The sequence below is a fragment of the Neodiprion virginianus genome, chromosome 3, assembly GCF_021901495.1.
Source record: "Neodiprion virginianus isolate iyNeoVirg1 chromosome 3, iyNeoVirg1.1, whole genome shotgun sequence".
NCBI lineage: Eukaryota > Metazoa > Arthropoda > Insecta > Hymenoptera > Diprionidae > Neodiprion > Neodiprion virginianus.
In genome coordinates this window covers 1,279,262-1,304,698 of record NC_060879.1, presented here as the reverse complement: position 1 = coordinate 1,304,698, position 25,437 = coordinate 1,279,262, and the positions used below count along the sequence as shown (strand labels likewise).

Sequence of the window (25,437 nt, the reverse complement as noted above, 5' to 3'; positions counted from 1 at the left end):
AATCAAATTGATTTTTATGAAACGAGAAAAAAAAAACATTTGGTTTTACGAAATTGAACATTTTCACGCAAGATTTAATTTCGGAAACCAAACGGTTTTTTTTCTCGTTTCATAAAAATCATTTCGGGTTTTTTTTTCAGATAGGTTTAAAAAATCATAGAGTAAAGACGAGTGATGAAAAAAATTTGCACATTTCTTTGGAAGCCTTTCACGGGTCGTACCAGTGTAGGAATAATCCTTGGTGAAATTCAAAAATGTCACGATCAACCGCTCGGCGGGTTGGCTTGGAATGCCCTGTATGTGTATATGTGATTCAGGGTGAAGATAACCAGAGTGCAACGCTCTTATCGACGCCTACCCGGTCTTACCCATAAGGCGCAGGTGGCATGAACAACAATGGCACATAGCTTTCGCACCCCTCGTCATGCGGTATTAAAAACTTTTTCCATTCCTTATATTTTCTTTGGATGTATGTATGTATGTACTATATAAGGGGTGTGTAATCCTTAGAGTACCTTGACACTCGGTATTTTTCGCACCAACTTGCGGGTACGTACGCTATATTTTCTCATTTCAAATTTAACGAAAACAAAGCGCAGCAGCCTGACACCCTCTTTTAAACCTTAATTCTTTCACCCTTAAACGCCAGCTAATGTAACACTGATCAAGTCAGCGCGCTGGGATGACCAGTAGTACGAGCCGTGTTGAAAAAATAACGGGAATTTTGTACTTTTACTAGTTCGTAATTTGTTGGTTCGATTGGAGCGATTTTACGCTTTTATGTTGGTAAACTTGTCTGAAAAGTTTCCACACCGTGTTAGCCATATTGGATATTTAGTCTATTGTCGGCTGTCAAAAAGTTTGCATGTGTTTTGGTAGGATCGGCGATTTCGAAAATGGATCGGAGAATTTTCATTCAATTTTGCTACAAGAATTTCATCGCTTGTTCGTGACTTTTTTTCCAAAAACAACGCTGTAACGATGTCCCAGCCTCAATATTCGCCAGACATGGATCCGTGTGACTGTTTTCTGTTCCCAAAAACAAAGAGAACCTCAAAATGGCCGTTCTTTTGCAAATATAGATGAGCTTAAAAAGGCATCGATCAGAGAGCTAAAAGCTATCCGAAAGAACGAGTTCCAGAAATGTTTCCGGAATTGGAAAAAGCGTTGTCATAAGTGTACAGTATCCAATGGTGACTATTTTCAAGGGGGTAACATTGTTCTTGACGAATGAATAATATCATTTCCAAAAAACAAATATTCTCCTTATTTTTTTAACACACTTCGTATAAAAGAAAAGCATGTATTGATCAGGCGTAAAATGGAAATCGATGAGATTTCGGTAGATATGTACGTGATATGTATCTATCAGCATCAGGTTGAAGTTCGTCGTTTAATTCGCAGTCTTCTTCCTTATTTCGTCATTTGACATTTTCTCCGAGTAACAATAAAAGCCTCGTGCGAGTTGACCTCGTCGATACGTATAACTCGTCGTATGTGTACGCATACGTGTACGTACCATACAATACAACACACATCAAGGTACACATGCATGGACGTATTATTCGAAGGAACGAAGCATCCCGAACTCCACTGCGCGTCAGAATGGCATTATAGAAGTTTCGATCGATGTGATATAGGTGTACGTATAAGAGCTGAGAAGTGGATACGTGAACGTCCCGTAGCATCAATATTCATACGAGTAACAGAAAAAGATGATATTCCTAGACGGGAGTTGAATAATGAGAATATGACGATAGAACACCGCTTTGATACCAAGTTCTACATACATACCTATGTATATGTATGTGTCGGACCGTATCAAAAAAATCACTTACTTATTTTTATTCAAAATTCGAGTTGAAAATAACGAATACAAATTACGAGAAAAAGATGCTCTCGAACTGTACTGTACCAAAAATGATTCAGGGTTCTTGCAAATAATTTTTGATCTCAAATAACATTAGAGAGAGTAGATTTGTCGTAAAATGATGAGAGACTTTTTTTTAGAGCGTTCAATTCCCTACAAAAACATTCTCTGGCCTTGTTGGAGTTAAAAAAAAAAAATTCCCATGTTGTTATTTATATGGAAAATAGAGAATCGCGATGATGAACCTTTGAATATTAATAATAAGACCTGAACTTGGACGTCATCTTTTTTTCGTTATTTGGGACAATATTTTCGACTTGCATTTTGAAAAAATAGTCGATACAGTTTGTGATACGGTCTAATTATATATGTACGTACATACATATATACGTAAATATATATATCAGTCAGCCAGCGTACGTAAAACTATACCGAATACACATCCATCTGTCCGCTTGGCACCTCGAGCAATTACTGAACCGTCATCCCTCAAATGAAACGAGATGACGAAAAAACAGTCCATCAAAAAAAATTTTATCAAAGAATACATCGCGGTTGAACGAAACGTGATTGCCTCGGTAAGAAAAACACATCGGTTCTTATTCGTTTTCCTCCTCCTCCTTCTCATCACCGAGCAGGTTCCGATGAAAAAGGAATTTTGCATTTATTAATGGCAAAGCTAAGCGAACCGAACATGAAATGAAGGTGAAATAAAAAATCTTCAAATAAAGAACGGGAGAGAAGATCGTGACGTGAAGAGGACGTGAATTTGCGAGAAAACGGAGAAGTAAAATACAATTGTGAAACGATAAGAAAAAATTTGCTGTTTTCACGAGCATTATTTTTACCTCGTAGATGGAAAAATCGAGAGGTTTACCAATAACTAAAATATTATAACAAATGCTGGTGACATGAGAACCAGTACGAGTAATCAAATTTTATTGGCACAAGACAATTCGTTCGGTTATCGACTCTTATCCAATTATTGACCCTTCTGGGTTGTATATCTGTTTGATCCTTGGTCCTAAAACGACCAGAAATTAAATTTGTACCATCTAACCCTCCAGCAATTGGTTTTGGTCATCGAGAAATTTGCAATTTGAGCCGTGAATTTATAATTTTGACAAATAAAAGTGTCAATAATTGGTTCCAAGCGTGTCAATAAGCGGTACGCTGACTTCGGACGCTCTTCAACCTGCATCTGGCCTGATACAGATCCACATAAAAGAAACGATATCTACCAGATGCCGAGTCCTTCTCACTCTTTGGATCTCGACAACCTGTGGCTCTTATTCTCATACCGTGTTGCAGACAATAGTCTTGTGTCACATTTTCTTATCGTCGTAGAAAAATGAGTGTGGTGGATCTGTCGGATCCGCACTGTGACAGATTTGCGTTTCTTTCATTCTCATCCGTTTGAAAGCCTGTTGAGATTTGACGCTGTTTTAACATTGCTTACGTATAATATATTTTCATGCCGTCATCGGGGTAAGAAGCTGAGCCAATTACCAGAGCTTGGGCGACGAAAACATGACGAATAGACCTTAGGGTACGACGAAGGAATTTACGAAAAAAGGAAATCAGACCTCTTGACGGTCAATAAGAGGGGTTTAATTCCCTTACTCCCTCTCCGGGGGTGGAGGGGGGTTAAATTATTGAATTACACTCGATGAAAGAAATTATGGTACCGGCTACAGCGAATAAACGAGAGTGCCGCCGAGTATCCCCGACTCTCGTTCCTGATTAACGTCATTCAAGTAAATAATTGGGACGTTTCATCAAAATGCCAAACGGTCCAACAAGGTTCACAAAGTTATCTCCAATTCAATCCGATCCAATCGCATTGGTTCGTACAACGCGCATCACTCGATCATCGAGTTTATACGTTCCTCCAAATGTAACTCGTCGGTTCGATTTGATACGGCATGCTCTGCGTGCACTTGCACCATTGACATCTCCTTCGATGACACAGGAGTTTCAATCGAAATAAATAAATTTTCATTGTATACATAAAATAATAACCAAAACCTTTATTTATTACTTATAAAGTTTGTTTTGGTCTTTTTTACCCTGATAAATTAACGAGAACGCGATGGGAGACTACGTTTGGGGTTCGATACGCGAAAATTCGTACGAAAATAGAAGAAGTACGGAAAATATTCATTTTTAAAATTCTTTATCAATTCTTTTACACCTGTAGTTTATTATAAATTATTATTTTTGAACGAAAGTCATTTAAATGTAATACCGAAGTTTGTTCCATTGCTATTGAAAAAATAATGTTTGAGAAGATTAGTAATTTTTCGTAAAATCCGAAACATCGTTCCGGTTTCTACAAAACCGAACTTTATCTGATAAAACGGTTGTTTCGTTTATTCGTAATGCTTTAATTACCGCTGAACCGACTTGCGGGACAATGAGAAGAGTTTGACAGGAAAGGAAGAAATTCAAGTACCCACCTACGGACTGTATCGTTCGGTCGTAATAGCCTTAGGAGGCCAAAGACCACACCCGCTAGATGAATCGTGTATCGGAAGAATAGTTTCAAAGCTATCGGCCAGAGGTAAGAAAAGGAAAAAAAAATAATTAAGGTGCCTCCTCAGCCTTCGTCTCAACCCCAACGGAAAATTTGTAAAACTTTGTTCGTTTTGTTTAAGTAGGTATACGGGCGATTATACATGTACGTACGCGTACCTTTCGCGATAAAGGCGAAAGGCCGAACTTTGGAATACTTCTACCTTTGGCAAACCAGTCAACTCCGCAGAGCTAACACTGGCACGGTGGTAAATATAAAGGAACTTCATTTAATATTTATTACACGACAGGTTTAAATTCTCTCACGCCACGGGCGCTTACTTATACCTACCCACCCGCACCCTCTCGCAACGATTCGCCATTACAAAGGATACAAAGAGACGGCATCAGGATGGATAGCTCTTGAGTTTGAAATGAGGAACAAGTGTACTCGGGGATACGGCTGTCCAACTGCTATTCTTAACAGGCCTGCACAGTACCTGTCCCATTGTTTTATATCCCCCCTCCATTTTGAATCACGACGGATTATTCCTAATTACCATTTTTGGTAAGTAATTTTCCAAAAACGGTGATTGTGAAGATGTGGTTCAACGATACACGATGTCAACGTTATTACACACGTCGCGTGTCCAATGGCGTAAGGTCGTAAGCGCCATCAAAACGAGGGTGTAATTTTTATTTTTTTTTATTCCGATCGTATCTAAGCCTAAAACATGAAAGTATGGACTGAAACGTCGAAATTGAATAACAGTTTAATTGAGAGCGAAAGGTCACGTGTACTGGCAGATACGACCTTCTCCCACTGATTCAACCATAAAAACGTACGTCGACTAATTCCATAAGGTCGTATCTGCCGGAAACATATTTTTTTTTTTAACTCCTTTGTTTTTTATCTCAGAGAATTTTTTTCTAAGATATCTGAATTTTCACAGATTTCGATTTATCAACGAGTCCAATGGTTTTTGAAGCGTTTGCAATGAAAAAAAAAAAATGGTGGTTACGACCTTCTGTTTGGATCATTTTTTTTTCACGCATCATACGTTTCGATAATTTTCAAAGCGAATGACGAAGACCTTATGCCATTGGGCATCCCCGATTCGAGTTGAATAGAACGATAATTTTACACCTGCGCTTGGCGTATCGTCGACAAATAATACCTACGACGCTGCAGTTCAACAGGTCGCGGTGGTGTTGCGGTAGTAACGCGAGAGTAAAATTGGAAGTGTCGGTAGTTAAATAACTGGCTGCAAGCGTCGAGCTTGCGGGTAGGTGGGGTATGTAAAAGGTAAAGTTATATGCCGTACGTATGTATATTGTATGTGCAGCGATAAGAGAGCACCGCAGACTCGTTTCACCGATATAAAAGTATATCAAGGTGATTCTATAATAAATGTCACTTCTCGTTCGAACCCGGCGAACAGGTGCAGAGATAAGGGTGCGGTTATTCTAATCACGCTGCGAACGGAATCAGATACCTGAGCATGGAATACAGTCGCATGATAATGCGTTCTTGGAACGAGCGAGAACACCAATGCGGTTCATTGTGAAATGACGATTGAGGGGTCGGAATTAAAATGCCTACATAATTTAGAAATTCTCTTGAAGTAAGATGAGAAAAAGTACACTTTGTAGATAAGCGCACGGTGGTAATGAAAACGAAATCCCGAGTACGGTATGGGAAATCACTCTTTTCACAAACGTCGTCCTTTTTATCACCCTCAATTTCCAAACGCTACGCGAACTCCGAGTCTCATTTCATTCAATTTCATTCAATTTCATTCAATTTCATCCAATTTCGTTCCATTTCATTCCGTTTTAAATCAAAGACAACATTTTGACAAGTAGCGTTTGAAATCGCGTCCTTGCGCCTTCCGCCTTCCAGCCCCGATAAAGAGATTCTCGATAAAGGTAGACGGTTGGACAGTCAGTCGTCCGCTGGCGGATTTGTAGTTGCGGTAACTACACCGGTTCCACAATGGCGAGTAAGGAGACCCGCCGATCTTTCGGAAATCCATCGTTAATGTAATTACCTAATTTTCCCAAGCCACCGGCTCCTCCTCGAGCACAGCGCCGCGTTGATGACTTTGTTAATGGTTATAGGTACGCCTACCTGGCTGAGGTCGTTGTGATATAGTCAAGCCAATGAACCTTTCGCGCATAATTAATTTCATCCCTTTTGCGACTTTGCCAACCCACCCACTTCTACTCCTGTTCCTTCGCTGCTCGTAATTAAGGCTCAATTCATTTTACATTATTATTTCTCTGCTTTGTTCTTCTCTTCTCTTTTCTTCTCTTTTCCCTTTCTTTCTCATTGCCACGCTCTCTAATGACGGTAATTATTATACAGGGTGTCCTAGCGTCAATGACGTATCGAATTCCCTGACATTTCCCGCTTTTCCAAACATTTCCAGGATTCGTTTCGACACAACTTTACTAACAAACTCACTTTCTCCGTGCGAATCAGTTGAAACTTATTCTTAGATATCGGATGCTTCCATCGTAAGTTAAAACAGTCCAATTTTTCTCAAACTCAATTACCAAACATATCGATAATAAATATTTCAATTTCAAACAATTAATTTATCGAGTAGAATCTTCTTTCTCTTAATTTCAAATACAATCCCTATAGTTTTAATTTTTTCCTTTCAAACAGTTCGTTACATACGTTAATTGGCTGTTATAATTATAAACGTCCAACGAGCGGCGCAGGATTCCACTTAAGCTACAAAGCTCCCTCTTCGCGAGAATGTTTTCTTCTATCGAAACCAAAGTTTCCAGGGTAAGGACCGTGTAAAATCAATTTTTGTCTTGTTTTTTTTTTTTGGGACACCCTAGTATACACACACAAGGCTTCACACGCCCAAAGGTAATTGAATTGTCGAGTCAAGTGTCTAGGTATAACCTAGACAACGAACCTGCAATGCTACGCAGCCATCAATTCGGCACTCGAGGCTGCAGCAACAACCCGTAGGTACTGTGTCAAGTCAGTCGAGTGGCTGCTCCTCAAAGCATGGTAACACCACCACTCTGTTCTCTCCGCTGCGATCAAGAACCAAACTTCACTTCTGCTGTCTAATTAATTCCGAAACATTACTTACGCAGGTCTGCGATGAAAAAGTTTTCTAATTACTCGTACATTATACACACATATATATATAGATATAGATTTTGGTCCGCTGATTCGGAATATCAACTTCGTTTTTACGCATCACATCACGATTTTTTGCTATTCATATAAATATACACGGAGTGATACTTTTCTCAGAATAACTGTTATTAAAATAAATATTTATAACAGTTTCAAAGGAAGAATCCAGTAAATTCATGTATACTTCGTTGATAACATGATGCAGACTCTGAGAATATCATGACAAGTTCAGAAAAAAACCTGGAATCGCTTAAAGACTGTTGTTGCTAAATTTTTAGACAACGCAAAATATCCTACGAATTATAAAAATATTCTCCAAGAAATGTTAAACAGCAACTATAAAGACTTGGGATGTAATATGAGTCTAAAATTTCACTTTTGTAATTCGCACATTCATCGTTTGCCAAAAAAAAAAAAAAAATAAGGTGAACCGTTACATCAAGATGTAAAAGAGATGTAAAGAAGATATCAAAGCCTTTGGGACGTCAGTATGATGGCAGACTGTAGTATAAGTTGGATGATCCATAAAGATGAAGCGGATAAAGTTCATAAATGGAATCCGACGAAGCAAAGCTTTGCTTCAAAAAGAAAATGAAAAAAAAATAAAAAAAAACACCCATGACAGCGATATGATTCATCCCGCACATTTTGTATTTATTCTTGTTATTTTTAAGCTTCAACTGAACGATGAAAACTTTGGATATGGGTAGTTTTATTTCATTCAACCTGTAGTTTTCACCTGTTTTCGTACGAACGTCGTTTCATATTAAATTCATGACTACTTCCGCGACTATTAACACTCCGCTAAATGAACATTCGGAAAAGAAAAAGACGCAGATCTGCGTTATCTATCCTTATCCTCTGTATGTGCCGGTTATATCAAGTTTCAAGTATTTCGTACAGCGTAGGAGAAGTGTGTATAAATGTCGCAAGAAAAAAAAAAATCCAGACGGCGATTTTTCTCATTCATCGCACCGTAATCTCAAGGAAAATAAGAGAGAGTCGAGAATACGATGAGAGAGTCGATTGTTATTACGTAGGTAATATAATCAGATTACGTCTCACGTTCGACGTCAAGTGACGCCTCTGCAGAACCGCAACTGCCCTTTATAAGCTTTCGAAAGAGACTCTAATCTGGCTTTATGGGCTTTAATAAGAAGATATTGCTAGCGAAGGATGATACTTCGCCGATGTATATATATACATGTATTTTCCCTTCGCATTAAAAGACACCGCGCTGCTCGTTATTCTCATCGTCATTACGCGATCGTTATCATTCAGGCATTATATGTATTCGCCTACAGAGGATTAAAAGAAGACGTTCTCCTCTCCGATACACGACGCTTCGTCATCCGTATATGCATAATATATGTATATATATATATATGAATAAAAAACACCTACGTGACAAAAAGTTTGAACAAAGTTGATCCAAGTTCCGCTATTTATACGTCGAACCCACACACCAGAGTCACGCGAGCAGTCCCGTATATATCCTGAATACGGGAGCTCGTATTCCCGGAATTTTTTATTTAATACTCAGAAATTCAGCGCACAGAAACAACGATGCGGCATAAAGCAGCGTAAAGTAAACGTCCCTACATTGCGAAACTCAGAGTCGTTCGAGTCGTTCAACAACGTATATAACGTAGGTACACCTAACGTATACGGGTATTACACAAGGAACGGCTCGCCGTTGAATTATGAATCACGTGTTATCGCTTAACCTCCCCCCATAAATAAATACCCCAAGAGGCAGGGGGATGATTTCTATATTACAGGTACCCGTGAACCATCGCTTGAGGTTACCGCATAAGTTAATAACTTTACCGCGGAATGCGGCGGTTATCATCGCGATTTTCCAATCTCGTGTAACGTTAGAGTTCGGCTGAATTATCGCAACGATAATCGTTGATTTGATGGACGAAGGGTTCTTTTATAACACCATCTTGCGAGGGGATCAGTAAAAAACTGCACAGGTTTCTTTTTTTCAGCCATTTCTTACAGACTTTTACTCACTGAAACCAGGAAAAATACTAGTAAAAATTTCATCACGTCGGGTTCTTTTCTTAAACCCGTGCACGTAGTTTCATTTAGAGTGAAACTTCCGTTCAATTCGAAATCCGGTATCATGTTATTTATTTTAAAAATTCTATGCAAAAGCGATTTCTTACTTTCGTTTAATATCTATTAGAGCGAGACTCGAAAATAAACAAAAAGAGGGAAAAAGAAAACGGAACGCGGAAGGCGTGTTCGGAGAAGTATCGAAGAGAAGAAGAAAAAGTTTCGTAGGTGCAAAGAATGAAGACAGAAACGTCGAGTAAATTTCACGAAGAAATTGTTTGTTTAATTTTCCAAGTAATATCGGTGTTGTTTTCCATCGTCGTCGTATGCTCTTCTTTTTAACGCAAACACTTCGTATTTTGCAAAAATACACTACGCGACGGAGGGAAATGGAAGTAATTTTTGGACTCGGCATGAAACTGGAAAACATAAAATTTATAAAAAACATCCTGTGCTAACCTCGCCTCTATTTTCCAGAGTGTCCATCCTCGGAGGACGGAATGGAACGGTTCGCGTGCCCAACGCCGGACCGGATGGGACGATATCGGTGCATAGACGACCACGTGTTGTGCGACGGTTTCATAGATTGCCCGACAGGGGAGGACGAGGATAGACAGGCCTGCATGTTCTACAAGACTGTGAGTACCGCGACACTGCAATACTTTTTTTTTTTTTTTTTTTTAAACAAGCAAACAAACAACTCTCCCAGGGGTCTTCCACCCACTCGTACAGGCGTATCTCGCCCGGCTCGAAAGTGATAAAGTTTGCAACACCCGGCACGTATGTACCTTGCAAGCCCGCGCGTTTACCTCTTTCGTTAGCGTACAAAGCGCGAGAGAACCAAAAGCCCGGAACTACGTGACTGCTTCTCCAGCTGTACCTGCCAATATTATACGTACGTACACGTATATTTATTAACACGTGCGTCGAAAGGCTGATGTTACTGAAGGTTGGGAAAAATTCTCAACCACCTTCCCCGAGCGTCGAGAAACTACCAAGTATCATATGTTACTTTGGGGTGTAACGTGACGATTAACCGACACCCTTTGGGCTGGTGCACAATTTTCTTTTCTTGATTATTCGCTGAAGCGTTTTTTACCAGACAAAAAAAAGGTCACAACGATATTTTTAATCCTTTGAGAACGTACCGGGTCACTCTTACCCTTATCTTTTTCTTCTAAACGGTAATACTTCAAAAATTTCTCGTCTTCCGGTTGTTTTTTATTTTTCTCTTTTTTTCTTTTTTATTTACATTTATGACTTATTCGTAATATTCATACCTCTAAGCTACACTATCGCGTTGCAAGATACCGAAAGTATACCCCTGAATTTCTTCGCGTACGTCGTATTCGTACGTCAAAAATGGGACAGGCTCATTTTGACCCAGAGTGTCCTCCACGATCGAAAAAACAGGCGTGTACTCGAAGGGTTAATTTTAAGGTAGAATAAAATTTTTTTTTCTCAAGGCAGAAAGTTTCAAGTTACGAAAATCTCGATTAAAAACCCTCGGGTAACCAACGACCCCGAGGTTCCAGCTAAGGCTCAATATTGCCAAACAATGATAATAATTGTAATAATAATAACAACAACGAAAACAACAAGAAGAACAGAAAGTCTGCAACAACTTAAAAGTTGAAAGGAAAAAGATCACTTTTTTCATCATACTTAAAAGCTAGAACGAGAGGAGAAAAATGGCGAAATAAAAAAGTGACGAAGAAAGAGAAGTCAAGTTTAACGCGTGTTCTTCTCGCAATCAGCAAGAGGACTCTCGGCAGCGAGAGATGTGATATTTTCAGGTTTTCTCGTTGCGGAGAATAATTCATCGCTGAAACCACGACCACCGCAATCTTGTCTGTGAATTGTCTCTTCGATATCATTTTCAATATTTTCGTGCAAAGAGGAGAATGTCTGTGAAAATCGTTACTTTTTAACTTTTTCATCGTGATTCTTTTTTTTTTTTTTCTCTATAAAACCAGCAGAAAGAGTGGAGAGAAAAAAATACACAAGAACAACTTCGGTAACGAACTACGAGTACCTACATTTGCTGAGTTATGCATGCAGAAGAGACTAAGGAGAGAGTGCAGACCGTGTGTGTGTGTGTGGGTGCGCAACTATACGCGTTGTAAGGGCGAGGGGAAAGTAAGTCGATGAAACGATGCGACGACAGGTTATTCAAATTCATGACAATTCAACCGAATAAATGAGAATTGATTGAATCGATGGAAAATAAATGAATTTGTGAGAATCAAGTGAGGAATGAATGAGTTATGGAAAATTAAGTCAACTTGATTCGAATCAGTTCGGATTCCAGCCGGTATCGTCTATTTACAGAGAAAAAGAATGCTGAATTAAAATCAACACAGGAATTACAAGAGAATGAATCGAAATTTTTTCAACCCACTTGAATTAGGGTGAATTGACGAGAATTATCGAGGAAAAAATTGAAATTTTAAAATGGAATTAAATTAAGTTGAATGACAGAAATTTGTTTCAACTGATAATATTATTTTGATATTAAAGAAAGTGGAGTTAAATTACACGAAGCGATTAAAATCAATTTAACTCGGAAGCTTATTGTGCCACTGAAATCTTGCGTTATTTCCACCTGAAAAGAAAATTCTGTAAGACGTACGGGGTACGGATGATACGTTCAACAACACCAAGAGGAATCTATTCATAACCGTTCATTTTGTCGCGGATAATATGATGTAGCAGAGCCGTATTTCGGCTCGTTACGTACTTCGACTATTACTGAAATTTCAATAAAATTACGCCAATGTTATCACTCGGCGACGTTGATACAAGTATTAGGTATTACAGGTACTGCGGATCGACGGGTGCATGATAATAGTTGTAAGAATAAGAATTACACGGTATATAATATAAAATAATACCGTGAGAAATTCTTGACAAATGATATTTCTAAAATTGAAATTGACCGTTATATTCTTTGTTATTTTCGTTCCAGACGAAAGCGCATCTCGACGTTCTGGCGGACGCGTTGCTGCGATGGGCAAGAGGACGCTAATAAAGATCATCCCTCTGTACCGCACATGCATGCCTATATATAATAACATACATACGCATATATTATATATACGACGACAACCGCCTGCAAGAACATCGTCGAACGGTCCTGGAGAGTAATAAAAAAAGAAAAAAATTACAAAAAAAAAAAAAACAACAGCAACAACAACAACAACAAGCGAGGAAGAAGAATAAAAGATTGAAAAAAAAAGAATGAAGATCCGTACCGGAAGCAAGGAAAAATGAAATTCAAAGAAGATAAATAAAAAACAGGACAGAACAGACGCGGGAAGAAGAGGAAGAAGAAACGTGTGGTAAATCTGACAAATCATTCGCTCGTTGCATAGATATATATATATATATATATATATATATATATATATATATATATATATATATATATATATATATATATATATACATACATATATACACATATGTATATGTGTATATATATATAGAGATGTCTTGGAAAAAAAAAAGAAAAGAAAAGACAACAAAATAACAAGAGAGAAGAACAAATGTTCCATTCTTCTTTCTCCTTTCTCCTTTCTCCTTCTCTTCTCCTTCCTCCCTTCCTTCCTTTGCCCTCTCTTTTATTACAATAAAAGCCTTGTATCTAAAATTTTCTCCCTTTTCACCCCCTCCCTTCGCCACCTCCTCCCCCTCCCCCTCCCCCCCCCCCCCTTCATATACCTTATATACGTTATATATAATTAATTACCTATATAAATTATTATACCAAAGAGCCGCGGCCAAATTATTTAGGTATACAAGATGATACAATATTTATTATACCGTGCAGCCGATCGGTGCGTTTTTATATACATATGTACAATTGCATAAGTATATATGTGTACAAGAGGGGGAAAAAAAAAAAAAAAAAAAAAACGCTCACGTGCAGAGATATCTGAATTGCTCCAATTATCACCGCTATTATTTATCCATTTGTTTATTGAATTTTTTTGCTCCATTATTTATTTATCAATTTCTTTCCTTCTCCTATATTGTACCTATAGACTTATTTACTATCACTTTGTAAAGGTTTTATCAAAAACGTACCTACCACAAGCTATTATATACTATATTTTTAAGTATGTAAACTATTGTAAACGGAAGTAAAAAAAAAAAAAACAAAAAAAAAACAAAAAAAAAAAAAATTCTCAAAAAATTTATACGTCTATTAAAAAGCGAACCGAGGCTCTGGTGGTGGACATAACGAATTGAAACAGAAAACAGGCAAACGAGAGAAGGAACAGAAAAAAAATACCTTAAACCAGCCAAAGAAACTGAGAAGGTGAAAAATGAAAAAAAAAAAAAAAAAAACAGAAGAAACAACAATCACGATCACGACAACAATAGCAAAAATGAAAAAAATGCACTGAACACAAAAGTCGATGAAAGTGACAAAATCAAATCAGTTATGTATGATATACAATTATTATTATTATTATTATTATTTTTATTATATACAAAGTACATCAATCACCCCCCGTCCCCCATTTCGTTACATTCCTCAATCTAAAAAAGCTTCCGAGGCAGCTTTCTATGAGACTACGAAAGTCTTCGCAGCATTACGAATTCTTTACCGGCAATCACAATCCAGTACCTGCTATTATTTACAATAAAACCTCGTTAATGTCAATCGCTATCAGGTTTCGCATACTGTAAGCTGTGAACAACGATGACGTAAAATTGCTGAGCTTGAGAGAGAGAAAGAGAGCGGGCAAAGTAGAAAAAAAAAAAACTGAGTTTCATTGCGCAAGAAAAAGGTGAATAAACTTTATAAAATGCGCGATACGTACGACGAACCAAGTCTGCTTATAAATATTGCACGTACACGCATATAGTACATAAAGTACGAAACTGCGATCCTGAAAAAAAAAAAAAAAATCAAAACTACGAAGGAACATACGTATAACTAATATGAGACAAATTGAGACGGTAAATGGTTATTACAGATACGGTAATGAATGCAAAATAGAAAAGACTTAATTCGGCCGCAAAGAAAAGATTGAAGAATATTTTGCCGTATAGAATTTGCGGACGAATTGAAAATTTGTAATTGTGTCGCGAGTAAAAAAAAAAAAAAAAAAAAATTCCCATACGTATGCGGCGTGAATTATCGACTATGTGATTAATTATATTGTCAGACCTACCTGCACAACATATATACCTATAATATCTGTCCAATTAGATTTGAGGAAAGAAAGGAAACGATAAAAGTAACAGAAGACAGAACAAAACTTTACTTTGCATTATACCTGCGCTGTACTATACTCTGTAATGACTATAACCGGCAAACAACACACAACAACAACAACAACAACAACATTCATAATAATACGAGACGTAAAAAATGAAATGAATAGTTAATTTTGTTATTTCTGTTACGTTTCTCCTCAATTAAATTGTCTCTGACAACCTTTTACCATGAATGTATAATAATAATTGGCAATTCACGGCTTATATTTAATAAGGTGTGGTATTTTAATGAATATTGTATAATAAATAATACGTGGGTATCGCGAAGAGGCTCGTTAGAGTCTAGCGCCGGTATCCAATCAACGTACGGAGAATTCCATGCGAAACGGACGAGTATCTGACCCTCGACATTTCTGGTTTTTCTCAAAATTTTTTCTACAATTGTCCCAATTCCGAATCAGTGCCCTGAAATTTTTAAGATTTTTTATTCAATCCTTCAATTATTTGTAAATATTTGAAGTGATTTCGAAGGGGACCTTTTTTAAGATTCTCAAAAAATTTTCGTAAACCGTGTTTCCCGTTTCGATTTTTTTTTCTATTTTTTTCCCACACTTTCAATTTTTCTTGGTCATCAAAAATATTGTTCGAACGGTCCGGCAATTCCCGAAAGATTCTCAAAACTTCGATTTTTCACTCAGAACATTTCTGAATCGATTCAACCGTGGATGGATTTTCGTCTATTTTTTTTTTTTTTTTTTTGGTGCATTCAACTTTTTTCATCAACTTCACAGTGAAACCGGTCTAAAAATATTCCAAGTGAGACATAAGAGTTTGGTGAATTTTTTGAGAATATTCAGACCGCTTAAACAACGTTTCAGTCGATGGAAAAAATTAATAGTGCTGCAAACAAAATAGGAAAGAATCGTCCCATCATGGGCCGGATCTTCGGAAGTTTGGAAAAGAAAACATAGCTTCTGATGATTTTTTGTGACTCTTCAGCAAGATCCTTTCCAAAATAACCCTCAACATTCATAAATAATTAACCAGTTGAATAAAAAAGCTGAAAAAATTCAGAGTAGCGACAATTGCGGAAAACTTTTTGAACTCAAGCAAAAATAGTGAGGGTCGGACGTTGGATGGGTTCGAATGAAATTCACCGCATACATCATCAACTTTCCGCACATCCGATTCTGCATGCAGATGTTGATTAAAATAACCGCAAGAGATGATAGATGCGCGTTTGCATTATACGAGAAGAAGAAAATTCACGAATATGGGAACACCGAGGTTTGAATGAATTTCTACAACCATACAGGGACCGAAGTTTCTAGACGAATTTGACTTCACAGACTGATTGATGTCGGATTAATTGGTTAATTATAAATTAAGTTGCCTGGTTGTTGTTGCGTTTTCTCCCTTTTTTATTTTTCCGCTTCTTTAGTTCTGTTCTTATTTTTCATTATCTCGCTCTTTCCGCAATAATCATCGCGGCATCGAATCGTCGGACGATCGGAAAGATCGCATGTGCAAAATCATAAATACACGCGTACGCGATACAAGTTGCGGTTGTAAATTTGAAACTATATATTATGTTTAAAATCGGAAAATGCGTTGTAGGAATTACATTGCATTCGTTAACGAATTATTAATCGCAAATTGTAAATTCAGTATGCCTATGATAGCTGATCATAAAAACGATAATCGCATTCATCATTTATTACATATAATATACATGTATTAAGTATTCGCCGGTGACGATGTATATAAATATATAATGATTTATGATAACCTATATAATATCAATAAATATAATAATAATAATAATAATAATAACAACAACAACAAAATATTATCCGCAGATAATTTTTGCGTTTCCTTTCGAGAGAAAATCAAATAAGAACAAGAAAACTTGAGAAAAAAAAATTGTTGTTACAATATTGTTGTTGTTGCTCTTCCTGTTCTTGTTGTAGTTCTCATATCGATCTCGTTGTTCTTGTATAATATAATATTGCATCGTAAATATACATGGGGCATTCCACGTCAATTCGGCCTGGGGTTTTTGGGTAAAACCCAGGTCGAATTGACGTGGAATGCCCCATATATATATATACATATATGTATGTATATATAAGTATATATAAATATACATCGTCGCTCGCATGTATGTATACCGTTACATGTAATAAATGTAATATTTATAAAGGTGAAATTGTATTTTTTATCGAGCATTCCCACGGAGTCGGCGAAATAACGAAACGTACCTAAATAAAATTCACCGACTCGAGAAAATAAATGTAACACGTGATAACTATTTCCAAAGAGTGAATAAAATTTGCAAAGATATCGCGAGCGTGTACAATAATAATAATTCGTACCGCAGACGTGCATGTAGGAAGTAGAAAGACATTGGCATACGACCATAATATCATTGGATTCAAGTTTGCGTTACTGATAAACAACCATTTATACAATTGCTTATAATTTACCGTCATTTGTCACTTAGGTTCGTGTTTTTCCATTGCAATTATTACCATTACTAATATTATTATTATTATTATTATTAGTATTATTATTGATGTGGTTGTTATCGTCGTCGTCGTCGTCGTCGTTGTTGTTGTTGTTGTTGTTGTTGTTGTTAATGCTGTTGTTGTTGTTATTCACAAGTCACTCGCAACGTATCTGACATATTATATACCATATACTATACTTATATAATTATTATCGCATAAATGGTATAACGTAGACGAGTATTATTACCATCATTATTTTGATTATGATTATGATTACTATTATTACTAGTCTTATTATCATTACTATTGTTGTGGTTGTTATCATGATCATTACTATTATTATTGTTGTTGTTGTTGTTGTTGTTCTTGTTGTAGTTATTGTACGTATCGCGATAATGTTACATAATAATAATGATAATAATAATATGAGATTTAAAATCGTCACATAAAGATACTTTACGTTGATATTTTTATCGGGGTATCTGCGAGAAAATCCTGACTGCGATTAAAACACGCATAGACCCCAGACGCCTATTTCTATATTGCGAACAATAGTTTTCACAATAACGCCTATTACAGCTTATAACATTCCAGGCTCGCCACGATACGTACGTGATACAATTAATGTTATACGCGTGTTTGATATTCTTACGATAGATCATTAAACAAGCCAATGACACTTCATTCGTTACCCCTTTCCCAACCTCCAGATTCACACCAATAGAAAGTGAATTCTTAACGACCGCACGCTCCGTCGTTTGCTGAAATTTAACGCGCACGCGCGTCGAGTCACAGAGTAACTGTTTGCCAGGGCTACCAACTGTCCGTGGCCTCGAAAACTTCGACCGATGTCAATTGATCGCACAAACGCCGGTGACGCGTTTACTTTCACGACGGTTGGTCACCCTGGCGAACATTTAGATACTCTCGGATTGTGGCGCGTGCGCGATAAAATTTTAGCGGACGACGGACCGTGCGGTCGTCAGGAATTCACTCTGTATACGTATAGATCCGTAAACATGAAGATTATACAAATGTACGCCTCGCCCGATGAACTCGTAACTTATAACCTGCATAAACTCGGCCTAATATAAAAAGTAACTTTATCCACTCGTCGTCCTCGTCGTCTTTGATTATAATAATATATAATATAAAACTGCATGTAAATAATTGACAGATGTTTTCTCTCAACGAATTTTTATCCCTTAATGATAGTTTTTTTCTTCTACTAAGTTATTTTTTTTCTCTTTCTCTTTACTTCTTTCGTTCAACTATTCAAATGTAAAATCAAGTTTATTTCTTGTAATTTATATGGAACCTCGTTATAACATAGGTATAAGGCATCACCGCGACTGACACTCTTTCACCGTTGTTGTTAATATTATTATTACTATTGTTGTTGTTATCATTATTATTATTATTATTATTATTATTATTATTATTATTATTATTATTATTATTATTATTACTGTTGCTGTTGTTGTTGTTGTTGTTGTTGTTGTTATTAATGGTCGTGATCGTGATTATTACTATTTTCACTGCATACACGCACATGTGTATGTACAGTATGTATTTATGCATCTCTATACATACACGTTAATAATTCCTGATACGTCGTATAGTCTTTTCGGTTAATACGAAGATTAATTAATTACTTGTGATATGATTAAAATTTGTATGTATCTATAATAAGTCTATTTATTGTTATTTTTGTTACCGTCATTGTTATCGTTGCATTAAATTTTTCCGATATTTAATACATCATACAAATATCGAACTCATTCGTTTATTAATTAATGCGTTTCTTCAATCTTTCCACATCACAAGCCTTAATTTCACAGTTCCGGTATTATTTATACATCTCCGATATTACATACATGGATACATATAACACGTGTATGGATAAGATGTAGAAGGAATGACTATATTGTGTAAAACTTTACGATCCCGTGTTATGTGCAGTTGAATTGATCGATTGCCTTTTCACAAAATTTACTTGCGCGTGCGTATAACTCAAGGGGATAAAATTATTATTGTACTTTTATTTTATTCGTACAATTACGCTCGAGATGAAAGATTTACGAATTTTACCAACTAACGAAATATGTTGTATGAAGATGTTTTATAAAAATACAATCACTGCTGCAGCATTACGACAACAATTTGTTTTGTACCGTTGTTAATATGTCTAACAATAAAATACAAATCAAACGCACACTGAATAATAGATGAAAAAACCAGAAAACGAAGGAATGTGAAAATCTTATTACTCGAGACGAAATCTTTAAAAATCCTTACAGCGCGATCCGACGAAAGAGATGAATCGTAATAACGTAGATGGATTATCGAATGGATATTGATGCGAAGTAGTCAACGGATAATCGATCCGTGACACTTGTGACGACGAATGGCGCCTGGCGAAGAAAAGGAAAAAAAAAAAAATAGACAAAAAGTTGAAAAATTGCCTGACAAAAAAAAAAAAACAAAAAAAAACAAAAAAAAAGGAAAAAAAAATTGATCGATAAATGGCTATTATAGGTTGGTCTATTATAATAATGAACAATTATTATTATATACGTACAAATATATATATATATATGTATATGTATATATATTACCTATATATATATCCATATTCTATGCCTGTATAATATAAGTTTGTGTGTGCTTACAATTAGATGCTATACATATTATATTATTATACGTACATACATATAACGAGTCGTTTGTTTATATACCATATATATATATATGTAATGTATATTAGAGTTGTAATTATACAGTCGCACGTCGTCGTCCCAGCAAATCCGAGGCCAACAGTTGAGAAATTTTGTGAAATTATACCGAGCCTGTTTTCCCCCAATTTTTCACGTCGATGAATATTGAGTACGTACCCGCAGGTACAAGTTTTTTACTTCAAAGCACAAAATTATCCTAACCGGACGAACGAAATATTACCGCAGGTTCGACGCGTGTTCCGGATTTTAATAATTTCTTTTTACACGTATATATATTCAGTATTTTTTATTCAGAAGAGAAGCGGCAGGAGAATGGAAATACGTGAATGCATAAATCGGTGAGAAAGAGGGGACGAGAGAACAAAAACGAGAAAAAAAAAAGAGAAAGTGAGAGTGCTCATTTTTCGCAACCCATCAGATCCGGGCTGTTCTTGATTTAATGGAAAGCTCGTTTTTTATGGGAAGTGAAAAATGATGTCCATGCACCGGGATTTTATTTTTCTTTTCTTTTCGTGTTTTTTTTTTTTATTTTTTTTTATTTTCGTACTCACAACGTGAATTCGAGAGCTGTAGTATTTGTTTGTTCATTATTATTTTCCGTTTCTTTTTGTTTCCATCGGTTTAGAAGTAAGAGGAATTGATTAATTGTACCAACCTCGCCTCGATCTCGCTTTTTTTCCCCTCTTTCATCGCGTATACATTATTTGAAAACAAATCATTTATTCGTGTTTTTAACAATTTTTTGATTTACCGTTATCTCACCGTACATCTTACACACAACGTAACGTACGTAGGTATTCGCAACTGTTGGTCTCGGAGATTTTTGCCGGTAGTGTCACTGACGATAAGGATTTGGAAAAGAGAGCGAAAAAAAATTTGATCAATCTTCAAGGAGAGGAAAAATGGCGAACGAAGAAAAAAAAAAGAAAAGAAACGAAAAGAAAACAGCCAACATTTGTAACAATTACGACGTTCCTGTCAAAACAGTTTCGGAATTATTCAGACGAGTTTGAGACTAGAAAAGAGGCAAAGAGTGTCTGTTTCGGGGAGAACGAGGGGCCAGCTGGTCCAGGAGGCTGGGCCGAAGGCGAGGCGTCGTTCCTTGGAGTTCGCAAAATTAATCAGCACGCGCGGCTCGGTAAATTAGCGTTATAACACGGCCAAAAAGGGGTTGCGGTCCGGGCGATGGGCGAGCCAATTAGTTCCGTCCATCCTGAGCCACCCGGGTCCGAAACTCCTCGGGCAAATTGAAAAAAAAATTTATTCGTCGACGATAACTGTTTCGCGAATATAATCGTCCTTGTACGATTGGACGTAATCGATTCCTCGATTCCGTCCATCGAATGTTTCGTCAAAATTCGATACTCCAAATTTGCGATCCGCCGATTGCCATCGGCACCATGGATCGCTGCCCGTTCTCCACTCGACAGACACTGCGGCGTACGTTGATGAGACTCGAGTTATCCGGTGAGTGTCGAGGATCGCGGAATCGAGTCGAAAGACTCGATGATCGTAAGGATGTTGCGGTTTTTATCGAGGGGTCGATCAATTGTGAAATATGACGTTCACGTCTCTCTGTGAATCTTTCCGTATCTTTCAAATATCGTCAAACTATTTTAAATCTTGTGAAATCTGTAAAATATTTGGAAGTTATTCGAAATCCTTTCGAGTCCTTAAGTCCCGTGAAATTATTTCAAAGCTTGCATGATCTGAAATCCTTGAAATCTTTTGAAATGTGAAATATCTTCGAATAATTTGAAATCCTTTGAAATCTTTGAACTCGTGCGAAACCTCTTGAAAACATTTGAATTCGCTTAAAATTAGACGTGCGTCAAAATCGACGATTGATTAGCCCCCTCGGTTTTTACATAATTTTATTACAATAACGAAACTCGATGTATTCGCAACGGTACGAGTAGGCGCATATTTTTCTAACGTAAAACTAAACCTCCGAATTAATATTTGACTGAAACACGTGATCGTGACGATTTCTAAAGCGATTGAGAACCTTTCACGTTATATAATGCTTGAAAGAATCTGAAAATTGCGCGATTTCGAATTTCTTTTTCATTCCCAATTTACCAAGTATGGACAATTTTTTCGTTTCACATTGAATTTGCACGCTACAGCTAAGTGCGTATAATTCGGATATTCATAGAGATTTGATTTTCACGGCTAATTGCGTACGCACACCTCACCTATGCTTGGCTAGAAATAGAGAGACGGGAGAGAGACAGAAAGATATATAATCGCGTTCGTCTTGCGCGCGACTTCGCTTGATCCTTCCAGCTGATCTCTCGGCCCTCGAGACCTCGTATCAAATTTCCTCGGATTTTCATTTCACCCGCAAAAGCCTCATATTCCAAAAATCGAGTGTCTAGACTTTCGGCACCGACAAATTACGTCCACCTATACATACGCCTACACCTATATCCCCATCTACGCGAATTAATTACAACCCGTATAATAACGCGTCTGTCTGTCTGTCTGTTGCAAGTCTCTATTACTCCATTTCACCGAATCGTTGCTCGTTTCTCTGCGTATTATAATGTAGAATACAATATCACACACCGTAATTCCATGCGCAACGGGACTGAACAGTCAGTGTCAAATATTTCGCAACTCGTGTACATCGATTGATTCTTTATTTTTCTTTAGTTGAGAGAAGACGAATCATAACGATAATAAAATTTGAATCGTCGTCATTTTATTAATTTCTTCTTCTTTTTATTCTCTCCGTCTCTTCGGAAATGCTGTTATTATCATTGTTTTTCCCGTGAGAATACAAACATGTGTATATAATATGTATTTCAATCACTCCGATTATAATTAGCAAATTACAACACTATACGAAAATTCCGAGCAGGGCAATATTGATATGAAAAAACCGTTAGTCGACACACACACACACGAATACATATACGCATGTATGTATGTACACCGATTTAACTCAAAGGTTCGATATTGCATCAAATGTATTACATTGTTGTATAAAAATAAGACCGTCGAGTTCGAAAGAGCTCGTCTTATTTGCTTGAAATTATCTATCCAACGGCGAGTGACGAAATTGTAAATGAGTAAGTTATCTAGCCGCTGGTACACGCTTTGTGGTACCTATAAAATATATATCTGCGAAACGCCGTTCCTGCCCCTAAATAAACACCGTAGTATGCATATATACGTTTAAATATATATCCTCTGCTGCAGCAGTGCGGTTATCCTGTCAAACAAAATTATTGTTGTCATTATTTTTACTATTCTTATCATTATCACTACACGTTCAGCTCAATAAATTATCTGTATCGAAAGAAACGCTTTTCCATCTTCTATCAATTTCCATGATACAATAAATTTCGCATCGAAATATCGGTTTAACGAGAAAAATGACAAAAAAAAAAAAAAAAATGATGTGAGCATAAAAAACAAATAATCGCCGATTACATTAGAAGGATCGATCGTAGCAATGTATACACGTAATAACAAAATGACAAATACCTGTTTCAATACAATATTACAACAACACAAACGCTCGTTACGCATAAGCGGGAAAAAAAAAATTTTTACAATTTTCTTCAATAATAAATGATCACGCATGCATTGTACAGGAAGAACTTGTTAATTAATTCGAGCAGCGTATCGGTGGAGAATCAATTATTCACTCTCTGTCACGCATGTTTTCAAATTTTTTGTTTTATATATTTTATACTTTATTTTCTTGTTTTTTTATTTTTCTTCTCCCTGCTTTTCATTACCTTTTTTCTGCTTGTCGCAAGCGTTCGAAATCGGATCGATGTATGCATACCCAGACTCTAGAGAGAGAGAGAGAGAGAGAGAGAGAGAGAGAGAGAGAGAGAGACGCACGTCGTGTGGCGTACATACAAATACGCGGCGTGGGAGGAGGTTCTATTCTTAGAGCCACGCAAAAATTATATTTATTTTGCCCCGAATATACGTGCGTACATATGCGATATACGTACGTGTACAAGTATAACACCCTATAGATATACAGACAGAGTGTATACACGTGTACATACTATACGTGTATCCGCATGCCTACCCACTTAACCTACACCCTCCTCTTTCCTTTTCCTTTCCTACGACAGCCACCCTCCGACATCTCGCGTTCATCCCCCTCACGACACGTGTATCGTATACCAATACACCGCAAACACGCACGCACACAGCGTGAATCGGGGATGACGAGAGAATACCCGAAGAAAAAAAATGTGTCGATAAGGGCGTGAGAGGGAGGGAGGGAGGATATCCATCTTTTACCCTTGAGGAACAACGTATCGCGCAACGAGTGTAACACGAGTGGCCGGAAATTCCATGTCACGCGGAGAAATCCGACGCCCGTTTACAAATCGGTGTGGGTCTGCATTTTTTCATTTCTTTTCGTCTTTCAGCGTATCGATCTCGCGGGATATGTAACATGTGCAGTGAAAATTGTACGCATGTCATAGTCGCGACCGTGCATTTAGCCTTCTTTCTCTTTCATTCTCTTTATCGATCAAATTTCTTAGTTCATTCGTTAATAAATATATTACCAACGCGATATAAGTCAGATGGTACATACAAATACATAGATACCGATACGTACGTGTACGGGACATTCCACGCTAAATCGGAAGAAGGTTGATCATGAAATTTTTCAATAACAAGACCCGTGAAAACCTTGGAAAATAAAAATCTCAAATTTTTTTTTCGTTTGTGATGTTTTAAGAACCTGTCTTAAAAACAGCGAAATTTCTTTTTGCGAAGCAAGAAAAACAAGCCGGATAAAAACGCTTTCTTTGCGATACATTTCATCGTCGTGAAAATGGATTAGAGTCTGTCGGTCTGTCCGACAAACTTCCGCGATGATCTTGAAAACGACCGAGTGAAATATCTGAAACTGATAGGACTTGGCAGACGAATGATAAAATTTCGAATGAAGGACAAGAAAGAAAAACATTTCTGAAAAATAAAAATTTTATAAATCATTTTTCAAATAAAAATATAATCTGAGAAAAAGATAATCGTTTATTTAGAAAACGTGTCTGTTTGTCGGTTAAACATTGAGAATCGATTCATTTCCGGTAGAACGTAAGATTCAAATAATTTCTGTAAGTTTCAAATTTTTTCATCGATCGGAAGCCGAGATGGTCGCGGCAGTTTATCGGACAGATCGACGGTCCGACTTTTTTCCAAAAACCTGTTTTCTGGATTCTAGAGGCCCGAAAACGTAAAGATTCGTTGAAATTAGACAAAATAATTTTCGACCGAAACCAATACTTTTCTCACACAGGGAAAAGTAATGAAAAGTAAAAACATTTCCCTCTCGCGAATTAAACATTTTCA

The 25,437-nt window shown here is 36.9% G+C and overlaps 1 protein-coding gene across 1 annotated transcript in view; it reads left to right on the top strand.

The window, feature by feature from the left end:
• The window catches only part of LOC124300231 (uncharacterized), a 55,620-nt gene extending 42,830 nt beyond the window's left edge, over positions 1-12,790 (top strand). The window contains exons 2-3 of the mRNA XM_046754067.1: positions 10,095-10,255; positions 12,586-12,790. Coding sequence (XP_046610023.1) covers positions 10,095-10,255; positions 12,586-12,645 — 221 coding nt within the window. The 3' untranslated portion in view covers positions 12,646-12,790. The remainder of the gene's footprint in view (positions 1-10,094; positions 10,256-12,585) is intronic.
• The last annotated feature ends 12,647 nt before the right edge of the window (positions 12,791-25,437 follow it).